Source organism: Eublepharis macularius, chromosome 2 (genome assembly GCF_028583425.1).
Source record: "Eublepharis macularius isolate TG4126 chromosome 2, MPM_Emac_v1.0, whole genome shotgun sequence".
Taxonomy (NCBI): domain Eukaryota; kingdom Metazoa; phylum Chordata; class Lepidosauria; order Squamata; family Eublepharidae; genus Eublepharis; species Eublepharis macularius.
The window spans coordinates 186,503,425-186,520,419 of record NC_072791.1 but is presented as its reverse complement, the minus strand read 5'-3'; the positions used below and the strand labels follow the sequence as shown (position 1 = coordinate 186,520,419).

Below are 16,995 nucleotides of genomic sequence, written 5' to 3'. Positions count from 1 at the left end.
CCAGAAAAAATGTGATTGGTTGCTGTTCAACCAATCAGGATGCAGGGGAATAAAGGGGAGGGCAAAAGGCAGGGCCAGGCCTCACGCCAAAGAAAGCATTCTGCGCTTCAAAAAAGCCCCGCTGGAAAAAAGATCAAGGTATGTGTGCTGGGAGAAAAGCTGCAGAAAAGTCAAGGAAAGATCAGTTCTGCGGCAAATGCAGGTTTTCTCTGTGCAGAATGCAAAAAAGTCTGGAAAGCAGTTTGGAAATGGAGGCCTTTTCCGCATGGCATACTTTAAGCGGTCACCGCTGTGTACTCACTTCGATTGTTGCTGAATTGGCTTGGGCTCCTGCCATTCTGCACTGCATGACCTCAAGGTGATTTGGTGTCACATTTCTTATTTTGAGACCAGTTAAGATGTGTGTTTGAAGCCACCTTTTGTGGGGGGTGGAGATCATTTTGCAACATCAGTTACTGAGTGCGGCATTACAAATCTTCCCTGGCTGAGGAGAAAAAAGTGGAAGTGTGTGTGCAACCAAGGGATTGGTTTCCACTTGGTGGCCAACCAGTCAATACCCAGGGAAAGGAAAAAAGGAGGGAGAGATACAGGTAGGGATTCAGAATTCCACACACGCACACAGTACTAGAGGTGTGCGATTCAAGATTCTGATTTGGAAAAAAAACCGAATTGGAAAGATTTGGAATTCCCGAATCAGGCCCAGCATTTCTGGTCCGATTCAGAAATACTGAATCAAAGCTTGCCAAAGCAATTTGGATCACTTTGGAAAGCTTCACATCCGAAAGGGGCACTTTAAATTGAAACACCACAGCTGACTTCAGCTGATCGGTAGAGGAGGAGTCCCCTCTTTCGTCAGTCAACTGAAGCCAGCTGCAAGATTTGAAAGTGCCCCTTTCAGCGTCAGCTGACTGGTGGAGGAGGAGGAGGCTTCCCCACTCATCAGCTGAAGCAAGCTGCCCCGGCACTTATTTCACCCAATGGGAGGGGGAGGACAGAAATGACATAAATAAATAAATTGCCTTCTCTTCACCAGATGGGAGGGGGAGGAGGGAACCCCCTCATTCCCTTCCCATCGAGTGAAATAAGCGGCAGGGTGAGAAGTTTGTCAGTGTGCTCAGAATCTTTAAGGAGCATACCGAAGCAGGTTAATAAGCAATTTATTTCCGGCTCCTTATCCCGCTTCAGAAATTCCAAAGCGGAAAACCCGAATCTTTTTTTGTTACATACCCCTACACAGGACACATCAGCAGAACTCAACAGCAGCTTCCAAAAAAGTTGCCACATGTGTACATGGAAAAAAGTCAGGGAAAAGCCAGAGAAAGGTCAGTTCTGCATCTCACATCTCTTTTCCTCATATGGAAATTGAGAGAAGCAGAATGAAATCAGAATCGCCATGTGGAAAAGACCTGAATTGAGGTATTTTGACTATGCGTGCAGAAGTCTAGAGAGAAATTGAAGAAGTATGGAGCCAGACCTGATGAAAAAGCCCTGTGTGGAAAAGACCTGAGTTAAATGTCGGCGTGGATACATGGTCAGATGATGTACCTCTGGCATTTGCATGTCCAATTTATTTTCAACTTGTGAAGGCTGAGGAGCAAGATTCTTGCTGAGTTGAGAATGACTACCTACATTCTTGACCCTTGTCCTTCCTGTCTGTTAAAGGCTGCCAGAGGGGGATTGGCTGACCGGGTAAGGGCAGTGATAAATGCTTCCTGGAGAGTGGGAATTGTATCACCCCTGTTCAAGGAGGCAGTAATTTGACTTGTGCTGAAAAAACCTTCCCTGAGCCCTATTATGTTGGAGAACTTCCAGCTAGTTTCCTATCTTCTATTCTTGAACAAGGTGTTAGAACAAGTGGTTGCTTCTCATCTCCAGCAGTTCCTGGAAGAGACTGATTTTCTGGACCCATTTAAATCTGGCTTCATGCCAGGATTTGGAATAGAGACTGTGTTGCTTGCCTTGGTTGATGACTTCTAGTGAGAACTAGACAGTGTGTGTGACTCTGCTAGATTTGTTGAATCTCTGAGGCATTCAGTGCTGTCAACCTTAGTATCCTTCTGAATGGCCACTCAACCCTTGGATGAAGAGACACCATGTTACGATGGTTCGAGTCCTGTCTGGGTAACTGGTCTCAGAAGGTGGAACTGAGAGATCCCTATTCTGCTCCATGGCCATTTCCCTATGGAGTGCCACAGGTCTCGATATTATCCCTCATGTTGTTTAATATTTACGTGAAACCACTAGAAGTGGCTATCGGGAGATTTGGACTGTGGTGTCACCAATATGCAGATGATATCCAGCTCTGCCTTTCTTTTCCTCTTAATTCCAAGGATGCTGTTGATGTTCTGAACCTGTGCTTGGAGTCAGTAATGGGATAGATAAGGGATAGAGTTGTTTAGAAGTGGAACTTTTCTGAAGAATAATGTGAATCTAGGCATTGTTGGCTGGATCTTACAATTTGTGAGTGGAAGTCTGCCCATGAAATGGAATGTCCTTACTGTAGGATCTCAGCCCCCTGAAATTTTGTCATGAGGGTTCAGACGTGCCCCAGAATACTGGCTATGAGCATGAGAGTGCTCTTTTAGGTTTGTCCAATAGTTTCATCTTTAATTTCCAGTTCAGTCAGTAGGACTAATAAGAACTAGATATATGCCTTCTCTCTCTCTCTCTCTCTCTCTCTCTCTCTCTCTCTCTCTCTCTCTCCTCTCGTGCGTGCTTGCGTGCGCACCCCCCCCCCCCCAATGTCATTTGTAAAATAGGAGTCAAGATCCAGAGATAACTGCACACTTGTCCCGCAAGTCTTCCTGCATAGATTTTCTTCTCATCTGCTGTGGCTACTATGTATATGTGTGTAGAATTTCCAGATATCTTTAGAAAGTGTAAGAGCTGGACAAAGATGCAAATGTATTGTGGTAGACATGATATATATATAGAGCACAGTCTAATTGGAGTATTTTGAAGCTAATAACTTTCATTCCAAGGCATTTTTAAAACTTCATGTTCTCTTTTGCTGTGGCATAGGCTGAATTTTAGTATCTAGACAAATTGATATGTAATGACTGGACTCACTTGACATGTTTCTTTTTGTATTAGGAAGCATTCAGAGCTGTCTGAATTAAATGTTAAAGTGCTAGAAGCTCTGGAATTGTACAACAAGCTAATGAATGAAGCTCCTATGTATTCCACATACTCAAAGATGCATTCATCCACGCACTATCCACCCACAACAGCTGGTGTTCCAGTGCAGGTCAGTGGTCTTTTCTATTTAAAAAAAAAAAAGAAGCTATCCAGCAAATGTTCTCCTCTTAAAAATGACTGCATGAGTATTGCTGAGAGCAGATTTCATTGCTGGGCTGTAAACAACTTGAGCTTTCCATATGGATCCCTAAATCTTGCTGCGTGAAATGTCAACATATGCTTGGAACGAAACAGCATTGATTACTATTATCACTTTCTCCCACGAAATGCAGCTCTTAACCTCTATCATGTCAGTAATAGGCGCTGTAGAACATCTTGCATGTAATCCTCCTTACAGAGAGAATTCTTCCTTTAACCATGCTTCTACTGTAACATGTCAAAACATGGATAAATAGACTGGGGGATGGCATCCTCTTCACAGATTAACTGCTCAGTTATGACTAGTTGGGACAATGAGTAAGACACGTTACTGCAGCATCACAATTGGTGACCCATCAGCATTGGGTGGTGAAGACCGATATATCCTTGCATGTTTTGGAGGGGCTGGCTGTTGACATTTATATCCAAGAATCTGATTAAATATGTTGAAAAATGCTGAAGACAGCAACTGTACTTTCCAGTGAAGTTGAGCTGCTTTTGATTTTTATCTCCATCGTTCCTATAAGCAACACACTCTTTTTACACTATATTGTATGTGAGATTTTTTCCTAAACCCAGCCATTCATATTAATTTATTTAAACACAAAAAGGTTGGGGCAGGGGGGATTTTGCAAGCAATAATTAATAAAAAAGGCAAATGTGACTGCATATATTAGTTAGGTTTTATATAATCAGTGTGAGAAGAATAGTTCCTATGGCAACTGCCATATCAAAGATGATGTGTTTAGCCATAATGCCTTGCTGTGAACTCTCAGCAGTGATGAAAGATTATATTTGGGAGTGTGAAGTAAATTATGAGTATTAGACATCTGGAGGTCTAATATTCTTCGCACTTTAAGATAATGCTTCCTGTTTTAGGATTAATAACTATGGTTGCACAATACTATTTAAATTCTTTTATATAACTGAATTCTGATGAAAAATTAATTTTCTAGTAGGGAGACTTAACTGCACATGTGTAGAGACTTCTTTGATTCCTTCCACATAAGTGTGGTTTTATCTATACAGAAGAGGTATCCATACAGAAAGTCATCAAGGGCAATTCATCCATTCTCCCATAACAAAGATCTTTGTTCTTTGCAAACTTAGCATCCTGTGAAGATCTTGTTAGATCTTCAAATTAAGCCTTGGCTGTACTGCTCATCAGTACAGTGTTTTTGCTCCCTCCTGTATTTCTGACATTGCCAGGTACTCTATGTTCTGAAATCTCCTAAAACTGGCCAGCAGCAAATTGCTCTTACAGGCAGGGAACAGAAAAGTTTTCTCTACTGTCTTAAGTTAATAGAGGAAATTGAAGGCCATTTACTTGTTAATGGCACTCATTCTGGGCTTTATCGGGTTAAATACCTGGAATTTGAGTTAGAACAGTCTTCTGCGTAAGAAGCCAATGCTATCCTTTACCCTTGGAAGAACACGTTTGCTCCCATTACTGTTTGTGGTTTGCCCAAGAAAATTCTCTACAGCCATTGGACAAAATAAGTTGTGCTATTTCCCCACCCCTTCATCTTGATGATTAGCCATGCAGTTCAGACAGTTTGTTTTGTTTTGTTCTTCCATTATAGCCATATTCTCTACATGCTCATAGCGGGAACTATTTGGTTCATGGAGTTCCTCAAGGCTACAATCCTGGGAGTGATCAGATTGGACAGCTGAGGTCCTTACCTCCAAATATAAATTCTTCAGTAGCATCTCAGCCAGCTTATTTAAGGTATTTCATCAGCAAACTCGCGTTAAGAATATGTTTTGTTTTTTCAAATTCATCCTTTAAGTACAGAAATGTGCTTAGTGAACAGCAGAAAAGGGAGTATGGTTTTCAACAATTCCTCCCTTCACATCCTTCCATGTTGTTCCCCAGCACAATTTCAGTGTTTGGGGGAGGGACACAGAAGCAGCAGCAGGAGGTTGAAAAGTTCACTTGCAGGAGCACCACTCTGCTCACACGAAACGGAATCCAAGTTGAATGTTAAATAATTTTTCAGAGCTTAGAATGGCATGCTTCATTTTTAGTGGTAAAAATCCTTCCAGGGTTGGCGTCACTTTGCAAGTTGGCTAATGGTTTTTGTTTGTGTTGCAGCACTGGTCTAGATTCTGTGTCCAGCCCTGCTTATGTGAACCAGAATTCTTGCCTGCCACCAGCCAGAACGGTCCCTTATACCCAACCAATGAGCCTGCCTATGGATATGCTAGCCTACCAGAACACTCCTTCTAGTTTGCCTCAAGGAACATGCTATCCAGCAGTTCCAGTTCATTCACTTCCACAGCAACAAACAAATTACCATCAACAGCCTCTCCTGTGAAAATGCAGAGTCTGTTCCCGAAAACGGTCTCTGATGTTGCTGACCCTTGTCATTTAAATTGCCCTTCATTGATCTAAAAGGATACTTCTGCTCAAGGGAAAAGACAACCAAGCAATTTCAAAGCAAAACTTAATTCAAGTTTAACTGTTTTCTCTGCATAACTGTTGAAACAAGGTGAGCTGCTAATGCGGGGGGGGGGGGGGGTTTGTAAAGAGAAAGCCTTCAAACCTTGGCTTGTGTAGTGTTCTGTCTACCCTTCTCCCTATTTACAATGAAGCCTCCATAAAAGTAACTTTCCCTTTCATAAGTGGAGAGAGTGGAAAGCAAGTTTATATATGCAGCTTTTCCTGTTGTTCTTTCCAGACTTTATTAATGCTGTTGTTTTTATGGAACCTTTAAATTTCGAATGCTGTCTTGAAACTCAATTTATATAGATAATTTGCTTTCCCTGGTTTGCACCCTCTGCTAGATCATCTTAACAGATTGCTTTTTTATGATTGTACAATAAAGCCGTTGTGAACTTGGGAGAAGGAAAGCCTGACTGACAGTGGAAGTTAATGGCCTTCTGGATTTGCCAGCTTGGATTGTTCGTTTTTCATTTGTCAGAAAACTAGCTCTGTTTATTCTGCGGAGTCCTCCTTATTCCCAGTCTAAAGGAAAAGAGGGTTTTAGGGAGGGAGGGAGGGAGGGAGGGAGGGAGGGAGGGTGTGTGTGTGTGTGTGTGTGTGTGTGTGTGTGTGTGTGAGAGAGAGAGAGAGAGAGAGAGAGAGACGTACTTTAATTTCCAAGGACAGGCTGCCCTAGTGAAGCTAAATCTTCTGCGCTGTTCTCTCTCAGCTCTGGTTTCACAGCACCACATGAAAGAGCAGTTCTTATTGTAAATGTGTGCCTGAACTATGGGTTAATCTTAGCAGAGGCCCATGAGCTGAGGTCTTTGGGGCCTTAAGCATCAAAAACACAATGATCAGGGCAGGGCTTTAGATGAATACAGCTAAAGTGTTCAGATGTCGATTGTTTCTTTTCCTAATAGAAAACAGTAAAAGGAAATAGTTTGTTTTTACCTTTGGGTATTCTTTCTTCCCTTGCTGGTTATTGAGGTTTTTAACATGGTCTTTACACAGGCATCTAATACGTACATATATCTGATCTGTACCCTGGATGGGGTGAGCAGTGGGTGAAGGGGTGTGAGAATGATTTAGGGAAGCAAAGGACAATGATTAAATGTATAGAAATCTAAAGGTCTTTATACACTGGCGTTTGAGTCCTGCAGTATATGTTGTCTGTCCTAAGAATGTGTGTTCAAATCAAAATTGCCTGTTCAATGGCTCTTTGACTTCCTATACTGGTGCTAACTAGACTGTTCAGAAGCGTGAGGATGGTCAGATGAAGATTCTTATTGGACCAACAAACGTCTGTTTCTCATGAAAAAAAAAGTTCTGAAAAATCTACCTATGGGCTTATCTATCTATGCCAATCCAGAAAACAAAAGATGCTGAAGACTTTCTTTCTTTGTGGGTAACTATCTTTTTTATGTCCAGTGATCTTGAATGGCTGAATGAAACAGATACATGAATAATTTCTTTACTTAAAACTGAAGATTCATTTTGAAGGGTGCTCTTTAGGAAATTTATTTAGAGCAAAATTTGTCTCTTTTCTGTAAGCTCAAACATTTTATAATGCAATTGAAAACTTTTTTGGAAAAGTGTATAGCTTTGTGTTTGTCAATATAATAGGTAATCAGAGTTTTTATTGATTCGCAGTCTTTGATACTACATTAAGTGGTGCCCAATATCTGACTGATGTTGAGTTGAAGCAGCCTTTCCCCACATATATATATATATAGAGAGAGAGAGAGAGAGTGTGTATATGTATATATAATTCACTTATGAGACTTTATATACAACAACATATATATTCATTCTCTAAAATCACAAATTTTATATGTAGCTGCATTTGGCATTATTGCTAGTTGCTGTAATCTTACAGTGCATTTATGCAAATGTAAATATGTACAAATTTTGATGTTGAAACTGTGTATTTAGTGTTTTGATGTTGACAGGATCATCTCTGTCCCTCTTCCCTTTTCTAGACTACATCATTATTTATTGCTAATGTGTGATCATAGTTGTGCTGCCAAAGGAACTCTCAAAAGATTTCCATAGTTGGGGCCCGAACTCCATTGACATCAGTGAGAATGAAGTCATTGATTGGAATGGAACTAAGAATGTGCTGTAGGCTTATACCTATTTTTATATTAAAAGTAAACAGTAAATTTTTTCATAGAAATTTACTGTTCAAATAGAAATTCCTGCTACTTTGTAATAGCAGTATATTGCAGTATGTTTCATGGCTGTTTAAAGCAGGGCATGCTTTTTGGTTGTAGATAATTTGTTACCTTAAATTGTACAAAACTTAATTCCCCCTCCTTTCCAGTCAAATGTTGCTGGTGAAAATATTCAATCTCCAATATCCCCTGATTCAGATATTATAAGAGTGAACCCTTTTAAAACAATTGAGTTGTCAAAGGCCTCAGTACTTATGAAGTCTTTTTAGATGCCCCCCACCCCTAGAGTTTTAAACGCACTGCGTGTTTCTGTGTCTTGGCTTGCTTTTCATTGTTCATGTTCTGTTGGTTTCTGGAATTACCTGACAGAAGGCTACCAATTAAGAGGTGGTGGCTGTGTCATGCTATTTCTATGGTATTTCTCCTAAATACTTTCCCTTCCTTAATCTGCATCAGTCAATTCTCAAGAGAAATGTGTCACAGTGTTAAGCATAGGCAAGTTTTGTTACAATAAATGTAGTGTGTAAAAGATTTTCCCCTGGAATAGTCTTAATTCCTGTTTGGAGCAAATGTGCATGAAACTGGATTAAGTTATTTTGCTTTTGAGCTAATTGGTGGAAGGAAAGAACAATACTGCAGAGCGCTCGAATGCCTTCTAAGGACTTACTGTGTGCTATTGAAGCTCCTGTCATGGTTGTTTGCGGAATTTCAAACTACAAAGTGAATTCTTTTCTACAACAAACTGGCTTGGCTGTCTCCCCCCGCCCCCCCCGCCCCACAAGTTGTTATCTTCAAGCAACATAGACTATTAACAGTTTGGGATTTAATCATATGAAAATGCATCCAGCCTTATGTCTACATGTTTGCACAGCCTTGTGCAAATAAAACTTATTTAATAAAGATGTCAGTAGTGTCTTTTTGTTTTAATACATGCTCAAGTCTTGGGTATTTTCATGCAGCTAAGGCTGTTTTTAAAAGATTTTTATTTGCGCTTCTTCGTGGTCTCATCTTCCCCCTCCTCTGCCCCTAAAAAGCCCTGGAAATGCCTTTGCAGACTTCTGGCCCTTGAATTTTGCCTTACCCACTGGTACTACAAAATGCTGAATTTGGTGCCCAGTTGCATCTTGTACTTGAAGAGCATAAGTGCAGCATAACAGTCGGATTAGGAACCATCCGCACAAGGCGGTGCTGTATGCATTGTGCCTAGCCTAGTGCAGAATATTTTAGTCTTCACATATAATTGACACTCTGTACAGATCTTGTGTCAGGAAGAAGAATAAATCTTTCTGCTCTTTCCTTCCTGTGCTCAGAATGAACTGATAAATGCTTCCGTGCATTGATTAAACGCACTGCTGTTTATCTTGTCACTTTATTTTCTGAACCCTTTGTCCTTAAACCTGTATGTAGCTGCATTACATACATTAAATACGCACACTGTGGATCTGTTGTGAATATTGGGAAGGAACTTGTTTTAACACCACAGTAATCTCTAGCGCATGGTTGTATTTATTATATTTTCATTCCCTCTCAAGACAGTTTACATGGTTCTTTCTTCCTCCTCCATTTGATCCTAGTAGCAATTTTGTGAGGTAGGTGATGCCAAAGGACACTGACGGAGCCCTGGTCACCCAGTTTCATGGCATAAAGGGGATTTGAACGTGGGTCTCCCTGTTGCTAGTCTAGACCTCTAACCACTACACTGTAATAGTTCTCAACTGGTAACTAGTTAAAAATGGGGGGGAGGCAATCATTTTAAGGGTACAGAATATTGTTCATAGCTGTTAAGTTAAAAGATTACTCATAGAATCGCTAAGGACACCTTGTGACCCAGTTAAGAGTAAGAAATAAAAGATTATGTAACTGACCAACCTTATATGGCTTTGTAGCAAAATGTTCCTGTGATTCATTCTTCCTCTGTAATTCACAGAAGTTTATATTGCCAATTGCCTATTTGCATTGACTGAATCAGCTGTATCTGGTGGATTCAGATAGGGGAACAGGATGCATTGGAGGGGGGTTTCAGCTGATGAAGTTTGCTTGCAAAGATGTAACTTGTACCAGTTCAGTATCCTTTAACTTGCAAACCAGAGAGCCAGCATGGTGAAGTGGGTAGAGTGTCAGACTAGGATCTGGGAGGACCAGGTTCGAATCCCCACTCTGCCATAGAAGCTCACAGAATGATCTTGGGCCAGTCACACATTCTCAGTCTAATCTTGCTCACAGGGTGCCTGTGGGGATAAAGTGGAAGAGAAGAGAATAGCAAGTTACCCAACATAAACTTTTACAGAATGTAAATTCATTTTCTTCCTTTGGAAAAGACTCAATCTCCCTAGAGAGGACTTCTGTAGAAGCTATAACGCATTTTGAGGAGTTAGTAGTTTCTAAGTGGGAGGACTTTTATAATGTCTTGGATTAATATTTAGGTGGGTGGATGCTGGCTCCTCAATCCTGCTCAAAAGCATTTATTCCAAAGTAAAGCACTTGATACAGTACTTGTCCCAGATATTTCAATTGCTGTTCAATCCAGTTAAAGCACTTGATACGATATTCCTCTGTTCCAAAACTTTTGTTTGCTATTAATGTTGGTGGCAAAGCTTTGCATCTCCAGATCATCTCTACATTTTTATGGGCTAAGAAGCCCGTAAATCAGGCCTGCAAAACAATAGCATGGTGCCTCTGAGCGTGGAGGTTTGGTCAACCACCATGGTGAAAGTTCAGCTCTGCTTGCCTTTTGCTCATTACTGCTGCTGGGGTAGTACTATATTACTGGAGCTATTGAACTTCCTTTGTAATTGGTGGGCAGGAATATGTTCATCATGTTGGTTGCCCTACTGTTCTGTGTGGATTTTTACACAAATACGCAAGCTTAAAATACATTGCTTTGGTTTACACTACAAAAATGTCTGTAGGCTCAATCCTGAAACTACTGTAATGGTGAAGGTTGTTTATAAACTGAGTTTTTAAATCCTTGGGCATAAATCAAATAGTAATGAGTAGGAAAGATTAGATGCATACATATATAGGGGGGATCAAATGTAGGGAGGATCTCCCTCAACATTTATTCTTTTACAAGTGTGAGGCAGGCAATGGCTTCTTCAACTGGCTTCTCCTGGTTATGTGCCATCTTGGGCTAAGAGGGGTTCCACTGATGCAGTAAACTCGTGTTTGTTTGTTTTAAGAACCACCAGCAGGGCTTTTTTTCAGCAGGAACTCAGTGGAACCAAGTTCCAGCACCTCTTGAAAATACTCTCCCCTGATCTCCAGACAGAGATCAGTTCCCCTCATTTCCCTCTTGAGAGTCCCACCACCTCTTTTCCCAGAAAAAAAGCCCTGCGAATGAGTATGCACCAAATTTCAAGTTTCTGTGGGGTCTGGGGGATCGTAAAGGTTGCCATTAGCCCCTGTCGCCCTATCTTTCTCCCTTATATTTAATTTGTCCTGAGCTTCTGCAAGTAGGATTGCTCCCAAACCAAGAGGCTGACAGACATGGATTTCCCTCGTTCTTTTCTTCCCAGAAATCCCCATTGAACTTTGGAAAGAGGTTGCCTGGAGTCACAAGAGGCAGCTGGACCAAAAGCCATAGGAGGGGGGCTGAAGGGAGGAAGGGTAGTCTGCTCAAATTGATCCTATTCTGAAAGTGGAGCTCTGTGACTGAAAGGGGACAAATTTACTCCTGCCCTCCTGAGTCTGACCCATGTTGCTTTTTGTCTTCATAGGTCCCATAGTTCCAAGTTTCTTTTCCAGGCTTCATTCATTAAGTGTGGACGTGGTGGAAATCTGTGCATGGTGTGCTGGAGATTAGTTACACCTCCAAGCTGTTTGAGATTGTGAGTTTAAATGGTGATGTTTAGTTAGTGGATATTAGTGGAGTGTGCTCCGTTGTAGCCATCAGATGGTAGACTATGACCCTCTGTATTGCATACATTTGTTCTTAAGAAGTGAATTGTTACATCAATCAAATAGTGTGTGGCATTTCGGATTGATAGCCAACATTATTAAAACCATAGTTAAGATGATAAAGGTCTTGCCTATTACCACAACTCAAAAAACATACAGATTCAATTAAACTAATGTTCCATAGGAACATTCTGGGCCGTAAGCCAGGACCTAAGCCACTGGAAGTTGGAGGCCAGATTTAAATGGGATCCTGCTGTGCAAAAAAAGAGAGACCTGCACAAAAACTACCTAGGTAGGTGTTCCACATGGTTTGTGCTGCCTTTATTAGGCAATTATTCTGTGCACTGTTTCATATGCTAAACGATGTTTTTAAAAAAGGCCTTTGACCCAGTAACAATTAACCACATTGCCTCTTGGTAGCCCTTTGTATTCTGCTGTTGCTATGCAGCCTGTTACCAAGATAAAATTCAACTTGTCCCATTTGTTGTGCATCTTACTCTCCAACTGCCCATTTGGCACAGCAAAAGCGCTGCAAGAAAGAAGAGTTTATGTTCAGGATTGTTTTTTTCAGCCCAAAATATCCTGCCACCCCTACCTCCCCATTACTGCATAATTGCAGTTTAAGCCTGCATTTGTTGGGTGGGCAGTGAGAGGTAGGCTCCCAAGCTAGAATAGTACCAAGAGCAGCCAAGGAAAGGCTTTTAATTTATGAATTCAGAGTATTCAGGGTAAGTGGTCTGACACAGAGACCTCACAGGCTTGAGGACCATGGGATCAGTTTGCAAGAATCTCAAGCCTGTAAATTACAATCCTTGTGGCTTAAAATTTGAGCTCTGGTAAATTAGTAGTTGGCTGATTTAAAGTTTCATGTTTGAAGCCCTGTATTTTTATTTATTTACATTATTGATAGTCTACCTTCATCACTGAGATTCAAGGTGAGTCAGTACTGCTGATTTCAAAGGCATTTCAATAAACAGTATACCAGGATAAATTTGCAAAGGTTTAAACAGAAAACCAATACAGAGTTGAAGAATTGCTGAAACAGCATAGGCGATTCTAAGACTGACATTAAACAACATGGAAACTATGCAGTAGAATCATACAGCAACAGACAGTACATAGTAGCAAAGCATATAGTCCCTATCCTTTTACTGATGCATCTCTTTGAGACAACTTAAGTGGACACATTTGCAATATTATTAGAAGCAGTTTCATAGTGTCCAGTGGGTTTGCACAAAAGAAAGCAAAACCCGTGTTTGGGTAGTCAAGCTCCCGCAGTGCGATCTTCAGCAAACCTGCTGAAAAGAATAAATAACAAACCTCACTAGTAAGGAAGCAGGTTGTAGCTGTTGTAAAATGTGTAATTATGTTTATTGAGAAATGGGAGTATGTTCTGAAAGAAATCAGACTCAAAAGGGTAACTGATCCAAAGGAAATTACTTTTGACATTAGAATCTGAACTCACTAGGTCCAATCTTGCTGTTTTTCTGGTGGTGTTGCCATATCTCTGCAGGGCTGGCTTTACAGGCGACCTGAGGCCACTTACCCCTGGTCTGTGCAGGGTGATCTGAGGCCCCTTTCCCTTGGTCTGCCACCTAACGTGACAACTTCGTGTCCTGCCTGCAGCTTCTAGCCAACCAGCTCACCTAAATGACTGCCACCCTCACCCAGGAATCAAAGGAGATAATCCATTCCCCTCCTCCCCATCTCCTTACTTGATCAAGCCTTTTGCAAACAGTGCAACAAGCCTGTTCCTCATGTGCCACAAGATTGCTTGTTTTCCTAAAAGTAGTTCAGCCACAGTTTCTGCTTCTCTGTTGACAGCACAAGCAAAATAGTGGATGGACTCTCACGTAGCGACATAATCTTGCAAGAGTTCCCTGAATCTGACAAGGAATACAGAGCCTGCAGGGCTATTTTTAAGAGTGCAGAAGCAGCAAACGAGCGATCTGAGGCCACTTACTACAGGCTTCTGTATGAGAGTGATGGCAGCAAAACACTGTATGCTGCCTCTGTATATGTGGCTATGCAATGCATGATGTTTCTATTTCCCTATCTCTTCTTTGGGTTCTATTGCCTGGAACTGAGCAGTGAGGAGAAGGCAGCTGGGGGGGGGGGGCGTGTGAAGGAGGTGGAGGGAGAGAGCTACAGATACATGCATGCCAGGCACACCATCCAACCGGAACATTTAGCCCATATGTACACCATCCAATGTATTCCTGACTGGCATTTCGGTCTACTACATGCTGCATTGTTAGCTTGGGTAGGTTTCTTGGTTTGTAAGCTTGAGTACTGATTATGGAGAGGCCATATACTTTGCCCTTACCTGATAAAAGAAGGTGGTGTGGTTTGAAGCAACAGTTTTGGCCTTATCCAGTTCCTCTACCTAGTATCTTTAGAGGAAAAGGCACGGGGTTTGCTTGTATCCTTTGTAGGGTGGAAAGACTGCCACGCTGCTGAGGAAGAAGAAGCAAAGTTGGCAGGGGCTGATCTGCCCGTGTTCTATGACTCCTTCCTCCATGGAGGAGGCACTGGGCTTTTGTTTTGCAGGCCCCCATGGTGATAAGCAGCGTGTCTGTTCTGCAGAGCAGATGTCAAGGCTTCAGCCCTTGAACTGTATGGAGACAGAGAAATACGCACCAGGCGGTGAGATTTCTGTGGCAGAGGATCTCTCTGCTCATCTAAAAAGAGCCCTGGGAAGAACCTGGAGGGTTAACTTTTTTAAAAAACAAAAGCGGAGTACGGAGGAGAGGGAATGCAATCCCTTCTTCTTGCCCCCTGCCCATTTGTTTATCTATTTATACCCTGCTTTTCTCCATAGAGGAGATCCAACATCGTTTGTTCCTTACGACAATATCCCCCCTTCTCCAATTTACCTTCATAACACCCCTGTGAGGTAGGGTAGGCTGAGAGTGTTCCAGTGAACTATGGCAGAGTAGGGATTTGAACCTGGATTTCCCAGATCCTAGGCTGATGCTGTAACCACCACATCACGCTGGCTTCCCTTCGTATGCCAAGTGCTGGCCCGCTTAAAGCATTTGTTTTTCCCCAGGGACACTGCCTCTTCTGTCTGTCTGAAATGCAAGTAGGAGAACTTTGTGGTGGTGAATATGGTCCCTGAGAATTTCATCCCATTTGTATATGGGGTTGGGGGTTATAGCTTGAAATGTGTCTCTCATGGAAGCTCATGGAAATAATTACTAAATGGATTAATCTGAACAGGCTCAGTATCAAATGATCTGAACAAAGAGCGCCTCCAGGATGCTTCTAGCTCCCAAGGGAGCAAACTGAAGAGCCACTTTTATTTCTCCTGTTTTTCCCCCTCCTTGCTGAGGCAAAAGCAAGAGGGGAAGAATTAAAAGAAAACTCCCAGTCACTGTGATCTGCCCTCATATTTCAACACTGTTAGCTGCTGCTTTAAATTACATACCAAAGGGATCTTTGATCCAATCCCTGTCAGCACACGTAGTTAGCTTTCACTGGCCCATTGGAGTCACTTGTGTTTATGGTGAAGTTGAATATCATGTCTACTTAAAAGAAAGGCCCATCGCATTTAATGGAGCATTCTCTCCAGTATGTAGGAATTCTGTATATGGAAGCAGATTCATTGAAAGCAATGGGATTGACTTCTGAGTGAGCATATTTTAAGGTTAGGCTGTAAATTGCACCCACGGCTGCTTTTAAATCCCAGTGCGGTCAGGCAGCTCACTGGGCGACCCTGGGCCAATCGCCCTCTCTCAACTTTCCGTACCTGACAAGGATGGGAAATCTCCTTGGAAGAATGGTGGGGAAATGAAATTACAAAACTACCGGAAACGAGGAGCCTTTCTGAGGCAGGTGAAGAACAGTTGTGAAGGTCAAGCAAGTCACAGCAAGCTATCACCCGTCTCTCCAAATCCCCGCGGAGTACTTTTTCTGAGTCCAGAAAGTTTAGCAGTCAAAACTCACTCTGTCTGTCTGTCTGTCTGTCTGTGTGTGTGTGTGTGTGTGTGTGTGTGTGAGAGAGAGAGAGAGAGAGAGAGAGAGAGAGAATGATCCTACATCCGCTGGTTCACAGCTAAGGATTGAATCGGAGAATGCATTGACCTACCTAGTGTCTCACGTAAAATTATAACACAAACACACACCAAGCTTTTAAACTTAACTCACGACCTTCTATTTAAAAATGTAGTTTATTTTTAGAATAGGATTTTTCTTTTTTTCTTTTTAAAGTGGAGCGGGGGCGGGAAATGCTCTTATTCCCCCCGCCCCGCGTGCTCATTCGATTCCCCCCAAGCCAGAATGAAGTCTTTTCGCTCTGAAATGATCGGGGGAGGCAGGCTGAGGGAATCCCCTTTAGCTGCTAAGCCTGTCAGCAAAGCGGGGCTTGTGTGTGAAAGGAGGGAGCCGGTCCGGGGGCTGCAGCGGTGTTCGTCTGTCGGAACAAAAAGCAAACGGGATCTTGTGGCCCCTGAAAGTCGACACCGTTTTTTTTTATTGCGGGGTAAACTTTCGTAGACTCAAAGCATGCTTTTTCAGATGCTGGGAGGATCCACTAATCCCACGAAAGCTGATGCTGGAACAAACGGCGCTCGTCTTTCAGCTGCCCCATTTATTGTTGAGGTCAGCTTCGTTTCAGGCGGGCAGTCGCGTTGTCCCGCAGTTCGAGACCAGTGAGGGGCAGCGGGACTCGAATCTCGCGCTTTGAAACTTGCCTGTGTTGGTTTTTCAAAGCTCAGACGCTGCTTGCAACGCGCACCGTCTCGGCCTAACTGTTCCCTCTTATGAATTCCTCGGAGTAGCCGCGCGCCTGTGCCGCCCTGTGCGGAATCCGTCCGGGCACTAACACCCCCCCCCGAAATCCACGGGCTGGGCTCTCCCCGTTGTGCAGCGCCGCGAATCCGTGGCAGCGCCTCCTCGCCGCCTGCCGAGCCAGAAATCACAGCGAGAGGGAGAGCGGGAGTGCGCGCGCGCGAGAGTGGTGTGTGTGTGTGTTCGCGTTCGCCGTCCCCGTCTCCTTCCTTTCCTCGAAGCCCCCGCCTAGAACCGAGCCTGCCGCCTGCCCCCTCGGCTGGAAAGGCGTCGCTGTCGCTTTAAGGGCTCGGCGGCTTCTGCCGGCAGCGCCCGGAGCCGACTCCGTCCCCACGCGCAGGCAGCGGCGAGGAGCGAGCAGGCGCGCGG

The 16,995-nt window shown here is 42.9% G+C and overlaps 1 protein-coding gene across 2 annotated transcripts in view; it reads left to right on the top strand.

Annotated features, from left to right (window-relative positions):
* The window catches only part of STAM2 (signal transducing adaptor molecule 2), a 32,106-nt gene extending 25,777 nt beyond the window's left edge, over nt 1–6,329 (top strand). For both annotated transcript variants that reach the window (XM_054971663.1, XM_054971662.1), the window contains exons 12-14: nt 3,094–3,247; nt 4,920–5,065; nt 5,432–6,329. In XM_054971663.1, the coding sequence (XP_054827638.1) occupies nt 3,094–3,247; nt 4,920–5,065; nt 5,432–5,654 (523 nt within the window). In that variant the 3' untranslated portion in view covers nt 5,655–6,329. The remainder of the gene's footprint in view (nt 1–3,093; nt 3,248–4,919; nt 5,066–5,431) is intronic.
* Nucleotides 6,330–16,995: the final 10,666 nt, after the last annotated feature.